Below are 13,788 nucleotides of genomic sequence, written 5' to 3'. Positions count from 1 at the left end.
ATTCCAAGAGACCTCTTGTCAGAACTCCCGAAGAAGAAAAATTCGACCAACAAAACAAAGAAACCGCTAGTGAAATTCATGTACAAAAATATATACATAAGAAATCATGCATTATACATACAACAAGATTATTGAAAGATATTTTTATTTAGGATACTGTATATGAAAATCACCAGTGTAAAAATCGGGCTTTAAAATTCTGAAAAATGTCCGTTTTTACGAAAATTGTTCATTATAAAATAGATGCACTGTAAGATTGACCAGATATACACCATTAACTCTTTGCATCTGCAGAATGTAGCCATCAAACCCTATATAAAATATTTGTTTGTAAGTATGAGCTTAAACACTTTACGCCTTTCATAGGCAGTCAATATTTACCACGCCAGTCCATAATATCAATAGATAGCGATTGTAATTCAGGGAGCGAGATATCTAATTTGGCGATTTGCTTAAAAATGCATTTTGAGACACGAAGGTTTTTTGTCTGTTGACAAAGTAAGGTCTCTAATGATACACCTCTTTTTTTCCACTCAGAGGAGCAAAGCTCTACTTTGTGCTTCCGATCAATAAACATCAAATCTACTTTTCTGCCATATACTCGTTGGGTACTCTGTACCCCGAATGTCTTTTTGAGCAGAGCAAGAGCGTCCTTGGTAGCTTGACAAGTACCTTCGCCACTAACAAAAAACATAATTTACAATTCCAGACTTTTCACATAAAAGCTGACACATACCTTCTTGATTGTAAATTATGAGTACGGCGAATGACGATGCTGATGATAGGGTAAACGGCATTAAAGAAATCGGATTCAGTGGCGTTACTGTTAATAATGTTCAAATCTTCAAAATTATTAATGTTACGCAATCTAAGTTTTCAATTATTTTTTAGTTACGATATGTGTGGGCCTATGGCTGTTACTGTATATATGACTTACAAATACTCATATACATCAAGAACTTGGAGTTCTAAACAATCGATAGTATTTTTCAGGTATTTACACTTCAATTTGTTAATTCTTCTCAAAGCATATTGACGGCGTTTCTCAGAATTTTTTTGTTGTTTATCAAAAAGTGACTAGAATGTATAAAATGTTCCAAGCTAATATGGGGAAATGTCTAGACCGTATTTTTTTAAACGTATTTTTTTTATACCACTTACAGGAATTCTGGCTAGAAGACCAGCAGGCCAGTATGATTGCATCTATTTACAGTGCAATCCCTGCTATTCACAGTCTGTGAGTTTCAAAAACTCAAGAGCTCTGCCTAGGAGGTCGCCCTCCTATAGCAAAGACTAGCCGCAGCCGCAATATCGCAATATATCTTTTTCGATTTAGCGTCTTTTCAAAGAAACAAGTGTCATTACTAATTAACCCTTTTATGTTATCGGTTACTTTCATAAGATAGAAGAAATATGTTGAGAGAAAAGAAAAGGAGAAGAATGAAGTGTGTGAACCAGCTTTATTTATAGGCTGATAAACAAGCTTATGTCAAGATGATTTCATTTGTCTATTTTATCATCCATAATGTTTGAGCCTTTACTTAAAATAGAAACACTTGCAAAAACCTCCCAAGCAAGTCAGAGCTTGGTAATTCTCTATCTGCGTTACAGTAGTAGCTTGTAATGACAGTAAAGCAGATTTTATGGAAAACAGAAAACGATCATCCAATGAAGTTTAGATGATATGGCATGTCAATCGACGTGTAGACCATCACGTGATTCTAAAATATACTTATGAAAAAAATACGGAGTTCTAGACATTGCCCTCCTATTGTGCGCTCAAGCAATGTACGTGACTGTAAAAGTTCTTGGTTGTTGGGTTCAAATGTTAACGCTTCATTTGATCTTCGTTCCAAAGAGTGTAACGATTAAATTGTATTTCTGTGTTCGACTATTGTATCGATGGTAAGTCTTGCAACATGTTCAAATTGTGGAAGCAAAAGATTTAATCTTTGCGTCAGATTTGGGAGGTACATTTCGTAGACACCCTCAAATGTGCCTACAGTTGTACTGGTGCGTACAACAGCGTCATCAATACGATTTAATTCTTGCTTTAATATGAGTATAATCTGTAAAAGATTTGTATTCGCTGTGTCAATGGTGATATCAATTTCCAGTACTTCATTAATAATGGCATTTATGTTGTCCAGCCGAAGAGTTTGATTTTGAAGTGACGCAGCCTCTCTCATAAAGATTTGTCTTGCAATTTCCATTTGTTGAATATTTTCAGTAGGAAAAACGGCAAGAATATCGCGAAGTCCATTAGAAAGATTACCCAGATGTAAGTTGTACACAACCATAGCAGTTGATATTTCTCTCAATCTTACAGAGCTGTTCATGGTAGATTCTTGCATACGTAATTGCTCATTTGTGAGATAATTCAAGCACAAAAATAACGCAAAATCAAAGGAGTCCTTACGGATTCGAGAATGAGTTTCAGCAATTTCACGAAAGAGTTGCTACACATATATGATTAATTAAATAAGAACCACACAATTTCTATTAATCCCAAGCTCAATATATACCTTGTAACTTCTATAGTTATTCCTCAAAAATGTATAAATTTTACATTTTCTACTAAAATAACCATGTTGAGGATTCCCGTTTGTAGGGACAGTCTCACCACCAGGTGGAGGAGGCGGAGGAGGATCCAAAGTGTCAGTAGACATGGTATCAGTAAGTTTTTGCAAATTTTTTTAAATCTTAACGATTATTTTCATCCTTCTCGTCATAAAAAAAAAAAAAAAAAAATCCTTTCTCTTGACAAGACAACCGGACTTGGACTAGCATTTATTACAAGTGCTTATCGACGAACGGCAGGACTTCATCACGGGAACATGTAGTAAGATGGAGTTCGTCTGGTCTGCTTAATTCATTGAGACTTGGACTCTTTCCCAGTATCGACGAAAGCCTGTTCAAATTTATTTTGAAGCGCTGTCCATGGATTAATATTGTCTATTACAACTATGATTCAAGATTCTTTTCATCAAGCCCAAAGGAAGTATAATGTTGATTTTACCAAGATTGTGTACCCTTTCATGTTAATTGAGCCATGCATTAGACCCGGGATGTTAGCCTCATCCAATCAGGAGATTGTTATCCTTATGTTGCGGGGAGTCATCAAGTACTACAGTCTCATTACATTTGAAAACACATAATAAAACCATAAAATAGGTAAATTCATTATTATAGATGGGTCTATTTTTAAACGTATTTTATCTAATCAACCAGCATGAACACCTGTGTGTATACAGTATACTAACTTTAGTGGACCGGCGGTGTACAAACTCTGCTGTCCATCAAAAAAAGTATTGTCTCAATTTTAGCACTGAAATCAAAATACTTGCCGAATACTTAGGGAAAATGCATATGTAATTCTGTCCATCTGGTCCACCGTAGTCTACCATCAAATAGTAGAATTGTTCTAATAAAAAGGTCTGAGATACAAAGTTATATGATTTGTCCTTCTTTAACAAGAGGCATTTGAATGTGCAGGAAGTTATTTACAGTCAAAGTGCACGTAAGGGATTTTCCTACAAGACTCGGAAATGTAATGACTACAAAAAAACAAATATTGGAAGAGCTATTATTCAATAGTTAGTCCTTTAAGTTCGTGACACAGCTGATCTAAACCTTAGGTTGAAATATTTGGGGACAGCCTAAATGATACGTTACGTGCGTATATTGTTATTAGTTCGCATAGAATGTAAAATGATGATAAATAGATTGAAACTACAGGCACAATTTATCAAGTAATTTATAATCTTTTTAATGACGTAAGAATTACTGATTCTATTTTTTTTAAAATAAGAGTGTGGTCAAACATTCGTCTTCTCTCCATTTATGTTAAACTGATATTGCTCTCATGCGCTATAAAAAGCAACAAAGATCGCAATTCAACGAAGAAACTGGTTCTATAAACAAACCCCCTATTTGGAGAATAGCTGGAAGAAAAAGGCCTCGTGGGGATTTTACTGAAGATAATCCTTCACAGCGTATAAAAAAAAATACACATGACCAAGAGGCAAAAAATCTCATGGAAGCGTTACGCCAGGAGATGAGAATACGTCTTTCAAGAAAAATACTTGTATGTCTAGAGGCTAAAGCTGATGTTAATACGCTTAAAAATGAATGCTTAAGTAGTTCCCGCCTCGAAAGAGGACTTGTTACAGAAGCGGAAAAAAAGGCTAACTTACAAGCAACGACAATTGAAAATTTTCTGAAACGCCAGAAGAAGCCAAACTTTCTCTACTGGACAGAATTTGTGGCCGATAACTTTGATAGTATATTGGCCGATACCAAGCATACATTCAAGGGCAAAGGAAAAGAAACAAAAGTTGTTGAATCTCCTGTCATTCCTATTGTTAATGTACCTGATGTATCTTCAGTCACGGATGATGTACCTTTATTACCAAAGAAGGATGAGAATCATACTCGAGTCTGTACCATTTCTTTCAACTCAATAAAGCGCAAAGATATTGATACTGATATCCAGCAGCATATAGTTGATATTCTCAAACAAACAACGGAGGAAGTATTGGACTACACTACAAGCTATGGAATACAGCTTTTAAAACTCTTTCTGTTGATGAATGATCACACTTTTGCCATCTCCAACAATACGGATATTTCACTGGTCAAATCAGAAGGCGCTGAATTATCATCTATATTACCTCCTAAATTCAAGCCTGAAATTACTATTAATCGAGTTGCACCGCCATTATCAAGAAATTGTCTGGACTCTGATTTTTTCAACAAGGAATACCGGAACTTGTTTAATATGAGTCATTTACAATTGATAAATTCAACTTATTTTGGTCAAAGGGGTACTCTAACATCTACATTGAACAGAAAACCAATACATAAGGCCTTTGTCAATATTTTGGGTCGCCATGAAGAAAATGTGCCTCACTTGGATGTGTATGTAATGCAAATTGCTCTATCAAGCTTCTCTACAAATTTTATGAATATGTGGAGCAGCAGAAACCGTTTCAATAAGCTATTTACAAACCTCTTAAAAACTTTACTTACTGTACATCTGGCTCCACAAAGAGACGCAAAACTCAAAAAATACAAAAAGGACAAGCAAAAACAGAAGGATAAAAACAAGTCCAAGGTGTATTCAAAAACCATCCCTTTACATAATGTCAGCGTTATTCATAAAAACAGAAATTCAAAAAGAGCCTTATTTAAAAATGAAGCTAAAAGGAGAGATAAATATCTACAAAAGGCGCAACTTGATACTGAAAACCACGACAAATGGAAGAGGCGTGCTGACAGATGTCAGGTCCGAATTGATACATATAAAATGAAACTCGAACAAGAAGTAAGTAATATACATTACTAATTGGTTTTTCAGGATTACCGATTTTAATAATGTCGGGCTATTTAGAGAAGTATAAATACTGCTCATAATACAGAAAGAAGAGTCTCTGATCAAGCTGAGGAGGGGTATCAACACAAACTTGATATTATTGCGGAGAATAACTTAGATGCTGAACAGCAGTTGCTTGAAATGGAGGATGAAGCTCTTAGCGCCACAACTGACATATCTAGACGACGATTGAGATCGTTAGTCTCGGTGATGAGAAATGTTATTTTTCAGAACCATGGAAAGGTGATAACTGAACGACAAGTACGAAATGCATGTATTGATATACAGCCTTTGGAACTTCAGACATGTATTCTTATTTGCAATTTTTTGATGCCAAATGTTCCCCGAAAAAAAGACTGGTCACTGATGCCATATCAAATTCCTTTTGTTTTAATGGCAAATCAAGTTTTCCGTGCTTGTGGATACTCAAGGTTTACAGTAAAGGTCACTCCTCTAACTATGCCAGGTAAACTGAATGCTTTGAAGATTGATGCTCCCTCGCTGTTCTCGTTGTTTTCCTCCTCCAAAAGATATAAAAACTTGGACATTTACGGATTTGACGATCAAGTGTTGGTCTCAAGACAAATAGCTACAGAAAATAAGGATGCTGTCTTTAGCTCCTTTTTTGATTTATCAGCAATAAGAAAGTTTTCTTCGTCTTATGGTCTTGATTTTGCACATTATATGGTGCTTTTGCCAGGCTCAAAAACTATTCGTCTAATTGGAAATTTAATCAAGCATACACCATCATTTACATGTGAGCCTATTGATTCAACAAAAAAAGCACACATCTAATCTGGCAATCTACAAAGAACACATGATGATTTTAAATCAAAAGGTGATGCAACTGATAAAGCCCGGATTCTGGAAACTGAAGTAAAAGCACTATCAAATCAGTTAAAAGAAAATCTACTGGAGAGGAAGAACTTTCTGTTAGTTGATAATACCCGAGGATTAAAAAAGGCTTGGATACATGAGGATACTGGAGTTTTTACAGAAGCACATGCCCGTCTTAACGAACAGTTATATACTCGTATAAAGACACAAAAAGAAAGAAAAATCCATTACAATACTCAAATACAAATAACAAAATCAGCATTATCGAAGGCTCGACGTGAACTTTATCTTGCAAGAAAATTTCTGAACCAGTCTTCAACGTCAGATAATAGATCACTTGCAACTAAAGGACAGGCTGCCACAAAAAGAGTTAAAATAACCAAAGAAAGATATCTATGTAATGAAAAAGTTGAGAACATTGATATTGATGACCAGCTTGCCCTGAACGACTTAACTTTTTCCGGGACCGACAACGGCATAGTTACAATGACGGAAACATCACATTTCAGATTGGATCGTTTCAAATTTCATCTCGATCTCCAAAATAGATACTCTTTATTAAGCGATTCACAAGAAGGTATGCTCAGTAATTAATCGAATTTGATAGTGACTCTTACAATAAACTTTACTGTGTAGGTCATGATGTTGGTTCGTTAGACGAAAATACATTACAATATCTGAATATCCCTAAAACTTTCAAAGTTAAATCCAGCACCATTCATTACAAAGGTGGTGCTCAAAAGTTACGTGATGGTCTTAAGCGAGCGAAAGCTTCACACGATGGTACTATTGTGCAAGAGATCGAAGCAGAGTTGAGTCAGCATTCATTTGCGCATGCAGATAACGTGTCGGATGTTGACTTTGTTTATCAACTTCATTTAAACAGCAGGAAGACATTGCGAAATTTTTATTATTCTAATTCTAGGAACAGAAAAAAACGAAACTATGAATTGCAACATCGTACATACATCGACCGACTTTGTTCTTTGGAGCGACAGTACGCAGCTTCTAACGTAAAAACAGCTCCTGTTATGTTCGTCGGTGATCGTGGTCACGGTTTCAATTCTACTATCAAAGGATACCTGCGTTATGGTGGACATTGGAAACCAAAAATTCATAGCCGTTACACTTCTGTTTGTATTACAAATGAACACAATACGTCGCAAACATGCTTATTTCGCTTTTCGAAAACAAGTCATCCGAACCGAATAGTTGAAGAAAACGGAAAGACTATAGTAAAGCCAGTAAATGGAACCAGTATGTGTTACAATCCGGAGTGCATATCTGTTCGCAATGGACATTCTCACAAAGGAAGAGATTCGTTGTCATCCCTGGCCATAGGTCTTACTGGTCTAGCAAATTTGCTTTTTAAAACAACTTTTCCGGCATTTAATCCGAACATCAGTCAATTCAATACTGATTTTAACCATTCTGCTCGAGCTTTCCTCAATCGAAACGTTAGTGGGCATGCTATCGATGATAGCCATACTTTTTGTATACAAAAAATAGGAGTTTAAATTTAAAATACCTTTTCAGTATTAGCAGACAAGGAAAACTTATTTTCAGATGAACAAAAACATATTTCAGACAGCAGTAAAAAAATTTCAGACTGGCGTAAATATATGTATACATTCACATAGAATAAGAAAAACTTTTAGAGAAATCCTCAATCGATCTAAATATCTACCTTCCAAAAAAAAAAGTTGCCTACTATTTACAAACACTTTGACCCAATTTTGGCTAAAACAATTATAACTCTCTTATTCAAGTATCTAGGGAAGATATTTATGGAACATTGTAAATGTTCAATAGGAACATCTCTGCTCCTTTCATTACAGCCAGAGAAATTAGATTGCTCCAATAAAAAAAAATTGCAGGACACAGGTTCTCATTCGTTTAGTAATGTAGGTCAGCATCGCAATTTAAAAAATTTATCAGGTTCAAGCTTTGTGGTACGTTATTTGAACTTGATTGAAAAAAAGTTGTCTTGAACTCTTTTTACTTCTTTTTCAATTAACTAAGGTCACGTACACTAATTTACCCCGAGGTCCTCAAGAAACTTGCAAAGCTGGAAAAGGTCAAATATGATAGTGCGAAGGAAAGCTTAACCACTCAAACCCCTAAGAGAACATGTAAGAGAAAAGAACGCTTATTATACATTTCCAAGATATCACAAGCTAAGTTTTGTATTTAAAGCTACCAAGAGAAAAGACTCTCCTAATGTAATAATAGCAAAAAAGAGTACAAAAAGAAGTCGCCAAGCAGCATCATTCTCCAGCAGTAAATGTAGTTCCTGCCAAGAGGAGGGGCATAATTCTGCGAGAAGTCGTCATCAACAAAGTCAAAGTATGTTATCGACAAACGGCAGCCAAAGCAGAATCAAAAAGGCAAGAGGTTCTTGCTAAAATTCATGGTGAAGCCGTTGGTGCTGCATTTGTTAGTGTGGGGGCAAACAATCTGAGAAAAAGAGCTTTGGATCAAATAATGTCTAGTATAGGTGATTTATCAATACTAGTTAATCATATTATGTTTTCTAGCTTTTTGCTAAAAAAGAAAGTCAAGATGACCCACCTTAAGATGAAGCCGCGATTGTATGATTTTTCAAACTTGTTAAAAAGAGATTGCTTTTGATTCATTTTTTACTAGGCACAGTCCACACCGAAAAAGACCAAGGAGACATCATTTGTGATTAATAAGGGTGGCCATTCGTACCAGCTTCACACGCCAACAAAAGGGCTCTGTCATGATCATGTTACATTTTATGTCCCAACTATGTTTTATGAGTAACCAGCTTTCAGACTCAATATTTATCCTTGATCTGTCAGCTCTTTAATATTGACCACGGCTCTTAGGTCACCGCTGCCATTTATGTAAGTAAAGCACATACAATGTATATTTCAAGTACGATTCTTAGTTTACATTAGTTTCAGTCGACACTTGAAGAACAAATGAAGGTTTATGACAGATTGGCGGATGAAAGACTTGGATTTACGGTAGTTGAAGAAGAAGACATGGTCCAAAATTGCAAACGTTTCTTTAACGCCAATGATTAAAATCAATGATCTTTATATCTTTGCTGAACATATCGATTGATAAAGTAATTGTTCAACATGTTCCAAACACTTTGATGAATTTTAAAAGGGGAACATGGAGATAACCAAAGGTTTATGGAATTAAATAAAAATTATGGATAGTGTATTCTACGGTTATCTCAATAAGTATTTACTCCTCTCATCATGTTTATATAAAACGTACATAATAATTTCCGTAAATCGAACATCCCTTTTTTATGGACTGCCAAAGGACAGGTAGCCATAGCGTAAAATCAGGTATCTCAAACGCCTATAAGAAGCAAATATATATATACAATAAAAATCAATGAGATAGTTGCGAGTGACTGGCTTATACTTCTGACAATTCAAATTTGCTCTTGACCTTGGGGAGAAAAGTAGGAGAAAGTCCAAACGAGACGGCGGAAGTAAGCTAAAATATACGAACAGTATCAATATATGTTTATCGTAATGAACTTACATATAATGTAAGACTAAAAGTCATCTTGACCTCTTAATGCCAGCTAACGTATCTGATCATATATAACGACTACGCGCACCCTGACCGTCCGTTAATAGAGCTTGTTTACATTCTTTAGTCCCATCGACGAGTATTTGTCAGAAACAAGGAGCTCTTTATCAAGCAGATAATATTTTGACTCGATTTTTTTTTTTAAAAAAAACCAAGTACATTAACCTACGTAATTGCGGAAAAATCTCTATTGTTTGGATATGGGCTTTGCTTGTTCAGATAAAGGACCAAACCAAAAAGTGCCTCAAGGGAACAGTAATTCTGTACTAATTGCTTTAACAGTTACATGACAACTATTTTTATAATTTATACAGTACTTTATTATGCAGTTTTAGTAATAGCCTCTATCATCGTCATCGCTTTCTTCATCACTACTAAGAGCAGCAGTTGCCCTTGATTGATAAATCGTCTTCTTGGGCTGTGCATTTTTTTCGTCTTCATCAATAACCTTTTCAGGAGGAACCGCGCCATATTGGGAAAACAAAGCACGAAGGCCTGTTACGATTATTAATAAACACCCTTTCTATAATGAAATCTATATAACTTACTCTTTGCAGTCATTTTCATTCCACCGAATTGGATAGCACCAGCCAAATTTGCTTTGATATCACCATCGCCATAGATCAAAATAGTAGGGACATTATGATCGGGGAAGTTGGGGATACATTGGTCACTTGCAATCCTAACAAATTTGGTTGCTTTAAATTGTGATGCCAATTCGGTTAAGCAGCGAGTCATCAGTTTGGAGGCTGGGATACTAAAATTGGATTGTCAGGCTTATATGAGTAGCTATATCCGATAAAACCTTACTAATCCTTGTATAAATGGACCACGACATGGCAATCCTTGCTGGCTTCTGTAACTTCTCTAATAAAGTCAGGCTTTGAGATTTCGTAAACTTCACCATATTTCTCCTTTGCAGCTAAAGCGTGCATTTCCATCATGCGCTGATGTCTATTTGACAATAAAGTTTACAACATGTCACAAGTTGAGGTCATCTATGTATATACCTATATTGGTTTAAAATCTGATCGTCCTCGAGATCTTCTAGTTCGTCAAGTTCATCAAGATCCTTGTTTTCAAGACTGTCTAATCTATCCTGTCTTGCTCTAACCATGTCAACAAAAGCATCTTCCATTCTGTCGTCTTTTTCTTCATCCTTAGGAGGGAGGATGCCTTTAGAACGTAAAATATCGTTCCTGATTTTTATATAAGTTTCTTTATTCTTCTTGTCATACAATCTTTAGCCTACCATTCTGTGTCAGCATTGGGATCGTCCATGTTAATAAATTATTTTTATGAGGAAAAGAGCATCGAAATACACGCTCAAGTGGGTAATCGTATTTTGATGTCACAAGTCGGCACATGAAACACGGTTTTTTTTTTTTTTTTTTAAAAATCCCAGTTCATCAAACACTTGACGTAATTTCCGGATATAAATACGATCCGGATCCTTTAAAATTTCTTTTTCTTTATTCTTTATCTACAAAAAAAAAAAAAAAAAACGATGAAGTCTTCTAACTGGGCACTTTCCACCATTATTTTTATAATTATCAATGGTATCTCTGCTAGCTTGATCTACTGGCCAAGTCATTCATACTCTTCTTCATATCAACTTTCTGGATCAAGAGCATCCAACGTGCATATCACCGATTGCAGTGAGTAAATGATCACTTTTATTCTTTTCTATTGGTTTACTGATTATACAATGATAAAAAGGTTCCAGTGATTTCGTATTACACATTCACAGTGTTAAAATCTCCCCTGAAATCGTTACTGCTGGCGGTGAATTGACTATCGAAGCGTCAGGAACTTTGGACGAACCTGTTATACCTGGTGCATCTGCAGATGTTACAGTTAAACTTGGAGTTGTTAAGTTGTTACATAAAACCTTTGATATTTGTGAAGAATTGGAGAAAAAGAAGGACGAGGTTGAGCTACAATGCCCTATTAAAGATGGTTATCTTACGGTAAGCATAAGTCAATCGAGGTTGTACATTTTTTAAGAAAACTAAATTAACGAGATTTATCATTGTAGCTTACACAAAAAGTGACATTACCTAAAGAGGTTCCTAAAGTAAGTTTTATAACGTGTTTCAAAAAGATTCCCGTGTTTACTAATATGTCACTTGCAGGCCAAATTTTCTGTTTTGGTTCATGCTTACACAGCCGACGAAAAACGTTTGGCATGCCTTCAGGTCATGGTTGACTTCCGTGTTCATCCTTCCAACAGACTCTTACAGATGTTTGAACAAAATGAATGATCTGTGACTAATCATAGAATATACAACCCACTTCAATTGTTTGTACGATGACCATACATAAATAAATATCTCACGTGTACTGCTGTTACTTTAGTAATTAAATCCAAAAACATGAAACTTGAGACTGTTCATGATGATATCAAATATATATTTTGTATATAATTAGCAATGAAATACATACAATGCTTATAGAAACTGTATTCCGATAAAAAATCTGTCTAATATGAAGTAAGATAACCTTATCTGGGTTATGTTTGCCAGAAAACTTTGTTGCTATTATCAGTAAGACCCACTAACGTTAAACCATCATACTACATGAATGTGATATCATTTTTATTTTTAATTTATAGTTGGTCCAATATTTTTACGGATTGATCAGAACATTAGCATTAAGACACCCAATCGGCGAACCGTCACCATTATATCCAATCAAGGTTAAATCATACCGTCCCTATTTAAAAGTTTTGATCAGAAAAAAAATTAGGTTTTTACAAAAGAAATATACAAACTGGAGGCGTCGTTTTCGGAATATTGAATTTCTGAGAAACCTAATTAAAAGCTGTATAAGTAAGATTAAAGTAAGTCTTAACCATACATTACCTTTATCACACCCTTTTTAATGGTGCACTTAATGTTATTTCCGTCTTTTCTTTCAAGTTGCTGGCATATATTGTCTGATCTTGATACCATAATTGTTCTATCGTATTTTAAAACCACTTGGACATATGCGCCATCAAACAATTCTTCAAAAAGCTCTCCAGAAGCATCTAGCATAAAACTGGAACCAACTGTGAGGACACTGGGAGAGTACCTTATCGAAACAATGTCTAAAATATCACCAATCTGTCCTATTTGAAAGAAGAAGAAAAAGTTAAACCCGCTATAAAACAAAAGAATTAAGGAAAACTTACCACAGTTATTTACATTTCCTTCAGTGTGAAAATTTGAAAATTGTTGGACATCGCTGCTGTATTCTTTTGCATACCAATAAATCATTCCACTAGAGACATGGTTTACATGAAATAGTATCACTAGTATTAATAATTGAGTAATCAAAAGCATTTATAGATTGACAAAGACGAAAGTGTTTTATTAGAAATCTTTTTTTATACAAGACATCTTGAGAAGTTTTGTGCGACAATTACCAGTATCGTGTAACACTTTGGCATAATGTTTTCCAAACAAATGACAGTAGTTCTGCAACTGGGCTATCATGAATATGCTCCACTACTATTGATGTAAGATGTGCCACATGATCATATAACAATATTTTGTTTACAGGCCGCATAACTCCGTATCTTCATTCGCGCTTACAGCTTAGTATGACGATATATCGCTTGAAAAGTACAGCTAAAACTTCGAGAATTTCTTTCTCCATAAACAAAAACAGTGTTAATTCTATGCATTTTATGCAGATGCCTAGTGTATGTATACTTGTTTATGATACCAACGTTACCGTTCCCATGCCAATTCGCTGAACCCTTACAAGACAGCTTTTAGATATACCATAGGAATTAGAATTATCTTAACATTATATGGCACATATTATATTCAAGAGATTAATACGCAAGCAAAAATCGTCATCCATGTCTAATAGTACCCTCATTCCCCTGAGGTTTCAAGGGAGGGTAAAAGTAGCATTTTATCACTTTTTTTTACATTTTTCTGTCTGATATCTTTTTTAAGAGAACAGATAAATAACAACCGATCAAGTGGTAGCTTAGAAAAGAT

The 13,788-nt window shown here is 35.1% G+C and overlaps 8 protein-coding genes across 8 annotated transcripts; 4 read left to right on the top strand and 4 right to left on the bottom strand.

Moving 5' to 3' along the window:
• Positions 1-125: 125 nt before the first annotated feature.
• On the bottom strand, positions 126-938 carry EV154DRAFT_123916 (uncharacterized protein). Its single transcript, XM_051593968.1, has 3 exons — position 938; positions 382-868; positions 126-311 (listed from the first exon to the last, which is right to left on the bottom strand). Exons 2-3 carry the CDS (start codon positions 692-694, stop codon positions 217-219), a joined length of 408 nt encoding a protein of 135 aa, XP_051460244.1. The 5' UTR covers positions 695-868; position 938; the 3' UTR covers positions 126-216.
• A 930-nt stretch (positions 939-1,868) lies between these two features.
• EV154DRAFT_560857 (uncharacterized protein) lies at positions 1,869-2,669 on the bottom strand (the record flags this gene model as incomplete). Its single annotated transcript, XM_051605634.1, has 2 exons — positions 1,869-2,459; positions 2,526-2,669. 2 exons carry the CDS (start codon positions 2,667-2,669, stop codon positions 1,869-1,871), a joined length of 735 nt encoding a protein of 244 aa, XP_051460243.1.
• Positions 2,670-3,865: 1,196 nt separating this feature from the next.
• Positions 3,866-4,573, top strand: EV154DRAFT_416102 (uncharacterized protein; the record flags this gene model as incomplete). Its single annotated transcript, XM_051595717.1, has 1 exon — positions 3,866-4,573. A coding segment is annotated over one exon (708 nt), but the record flags the coding sequence as incomplete, so codon positions are not given.
• A 1,260-nt stretch (positions 4,574-5,833) lies between these two features.
• EV154DRAFT_416189 (uncharacterized protein) lies at positions 5,834-6,169 on the top strand (the record flags this gene model as incomplete). The annotated part of the gene is made up of 1 exon (XM_051595719.1): positions 5,834-6,169. One exon carries the CDS (start codon positions 5,834-5,836, stop codon positions 6,167-6,169), a length of 336 nt encoding a protein of 111 aa, XP_051460241.1.
• A 1,073-nt stretch (positions 6,170-7,242) lies between these two features.
• EV154DRAFT_460263 (uncharacterized protein) lies at positions 7,243-7,728 on the top strand (the record flags this gene model as incomplete). The annotated part of the gene is made up of 1 exon (XM_051597512.1): positions 7,243-7,728. The coding sequence occupies one exon, from the start codon at positions 7,243-7,245 to the stop codon at positions 7,726-7,728; it is 486 nt and encodes a 161-aa protein (XP_051460240.1).
• Positions 7,729-10,124: 2,396 nt separating this feature from the next.
• EV154DRAFT_560855 (thioredoxin-like protein) lies at positions 10,125-11,074 on the bottom strand (the record flags this gene model as incomplete). Its single annotated transcript, XM_051605633.1, has 5 exons — positions 10,125-10,288; positions 10,342-10,550; positions 10,604-10,747; positions 10,804-10,992; positions 11,046-11,074. 5 exons carry the CDS (start codon positions 11,072-11,074, stop codon positions 10,125-10,127), a joined length of 735 nt encoding a protein of 244 aa, XP_051460239.1.
• Positions 11,075-11,280: 206 nt separating this feature from the next.
• On the top strand, positions 11,281-12,191 carry EV154DRAFT_600449 (ML domain-containing protein). Its single transcript, XM_051607167.1, has 4 exons — positions 11,281-11,451; positions 11,513-11,763; positions 11,832-11,870; positions 11,929-12,191. The coding sequence occupies exons 1-4, from the start codon at positions 11,301-11,303 to the stop codon at positions 12,055-12,057; spliced, it is 570 nt and encodes a 189-aa protein (XP_051460238.1). The 5' UTR covers positions 11,281-11,300; the 3' UTR covers positions 12,058-12,191.
• A 167-nt stretch (positions 12,192-12,358) lies between these two features.
• On the bottom strand, positions 12,359-13,175 carry EV154DRAFT_500156 (ML domain-containing protein). The gene is made up of 4 exons (XM_051600559.1): positions 12,969-13,175; positions 12,658-12,905; positions 12,567-12,605; positions 12,359-12,508 (listed from the first exon to the last, which is right to left on the bottom strand). The coding sequence occupies exons 1-4, from the start codon at positions 13,117-13,119 to the stop codon at positions 12,422-12,424; spliced, it is 525 nt and encodes a 174-aa protein (XP_051460237.1). The 5' UTR covers positions 13,120-13,175; the 3' UTR covers positions 12,359-12,421.
• Positions 13,176-13,788: the final 613 nt, after the last annotated feature.

The sequence above is a fragment of the Mucor mucedo genome (assembly GCF_025094135.1).
Source record: "Mucor mucedo strain NRRL 3635 chromosome Unknown EV154scaffold_21, whole genome shotgun sequence".
In the NCBI taxonomy this organism is placed as follows: Eukaryota; Fungi; Mucoromycota; class Mucoromycetes; order Mucorales; family Mucoraceae; genus Mucor; species Mucor mucedo.
This window is presented reverse-complemented; position numbering and strand designations above follow the sequence as displayed.

Bases quoted from the DNA above. Each gene is read 5' to 3' on its own strand.
- EV154DRAFT_600449 (XM_051607167.1), top strand. From the start codon at position 11,301: ATGAAGTCTTCTAACTGGGCACTTTCCACCATTATTTTTATAATTATC. The intron at 11,452-11,512 runs GTGAGTAAATGA...AATGATAAAAAG, and splicing joins CGTGCATATCACCGATTGCA to GTTCCAGTGATTTCGTATTA. The intron at 11,871-11,928 runs GTAAGTTTTATA...TGTCACTTGCAG, and splicing joins TACCTAAAGAGGTTCCTAAA to GCCAAATTTTCTGTTTTGGT.
- EV154DRAFT_123916 (XM_051593968.1), bottom strand. From the start codon at position 694: ATGTTTTTTGTTAGTGGCGAAGGTACTTGTCAAGCTACCAAGGACGCT. The intron at 312-381 runs GTAAATATTGAC...TATTTTATATAG, and splicing joins TGATATTATGGACTGGCGTG to GGTTTGATGGCTACATTCTG.
- EV154DRAFT_500156 (XM_051600559.1), bottom strand. From the start codon at position 13,119: ATGCTTTTGATTACTCAATTATTAATACTAGTGATACTATTTCATGTA. The intron at 12,906-12,968 runs GTAAGTTTTCCT...TCTTTCAAATAG, and splicing joins AGGAAATGTAAATAACTGTG to GACAGATTGGTGATATTTTA. The intron at 12,606-12,657 runs GTAATGTATGGT...GCTTTTAATTAG, and splicing joins TTAAAAAGGGTGTGATAAAG to GTTTCTCAGAAATTCAATAT.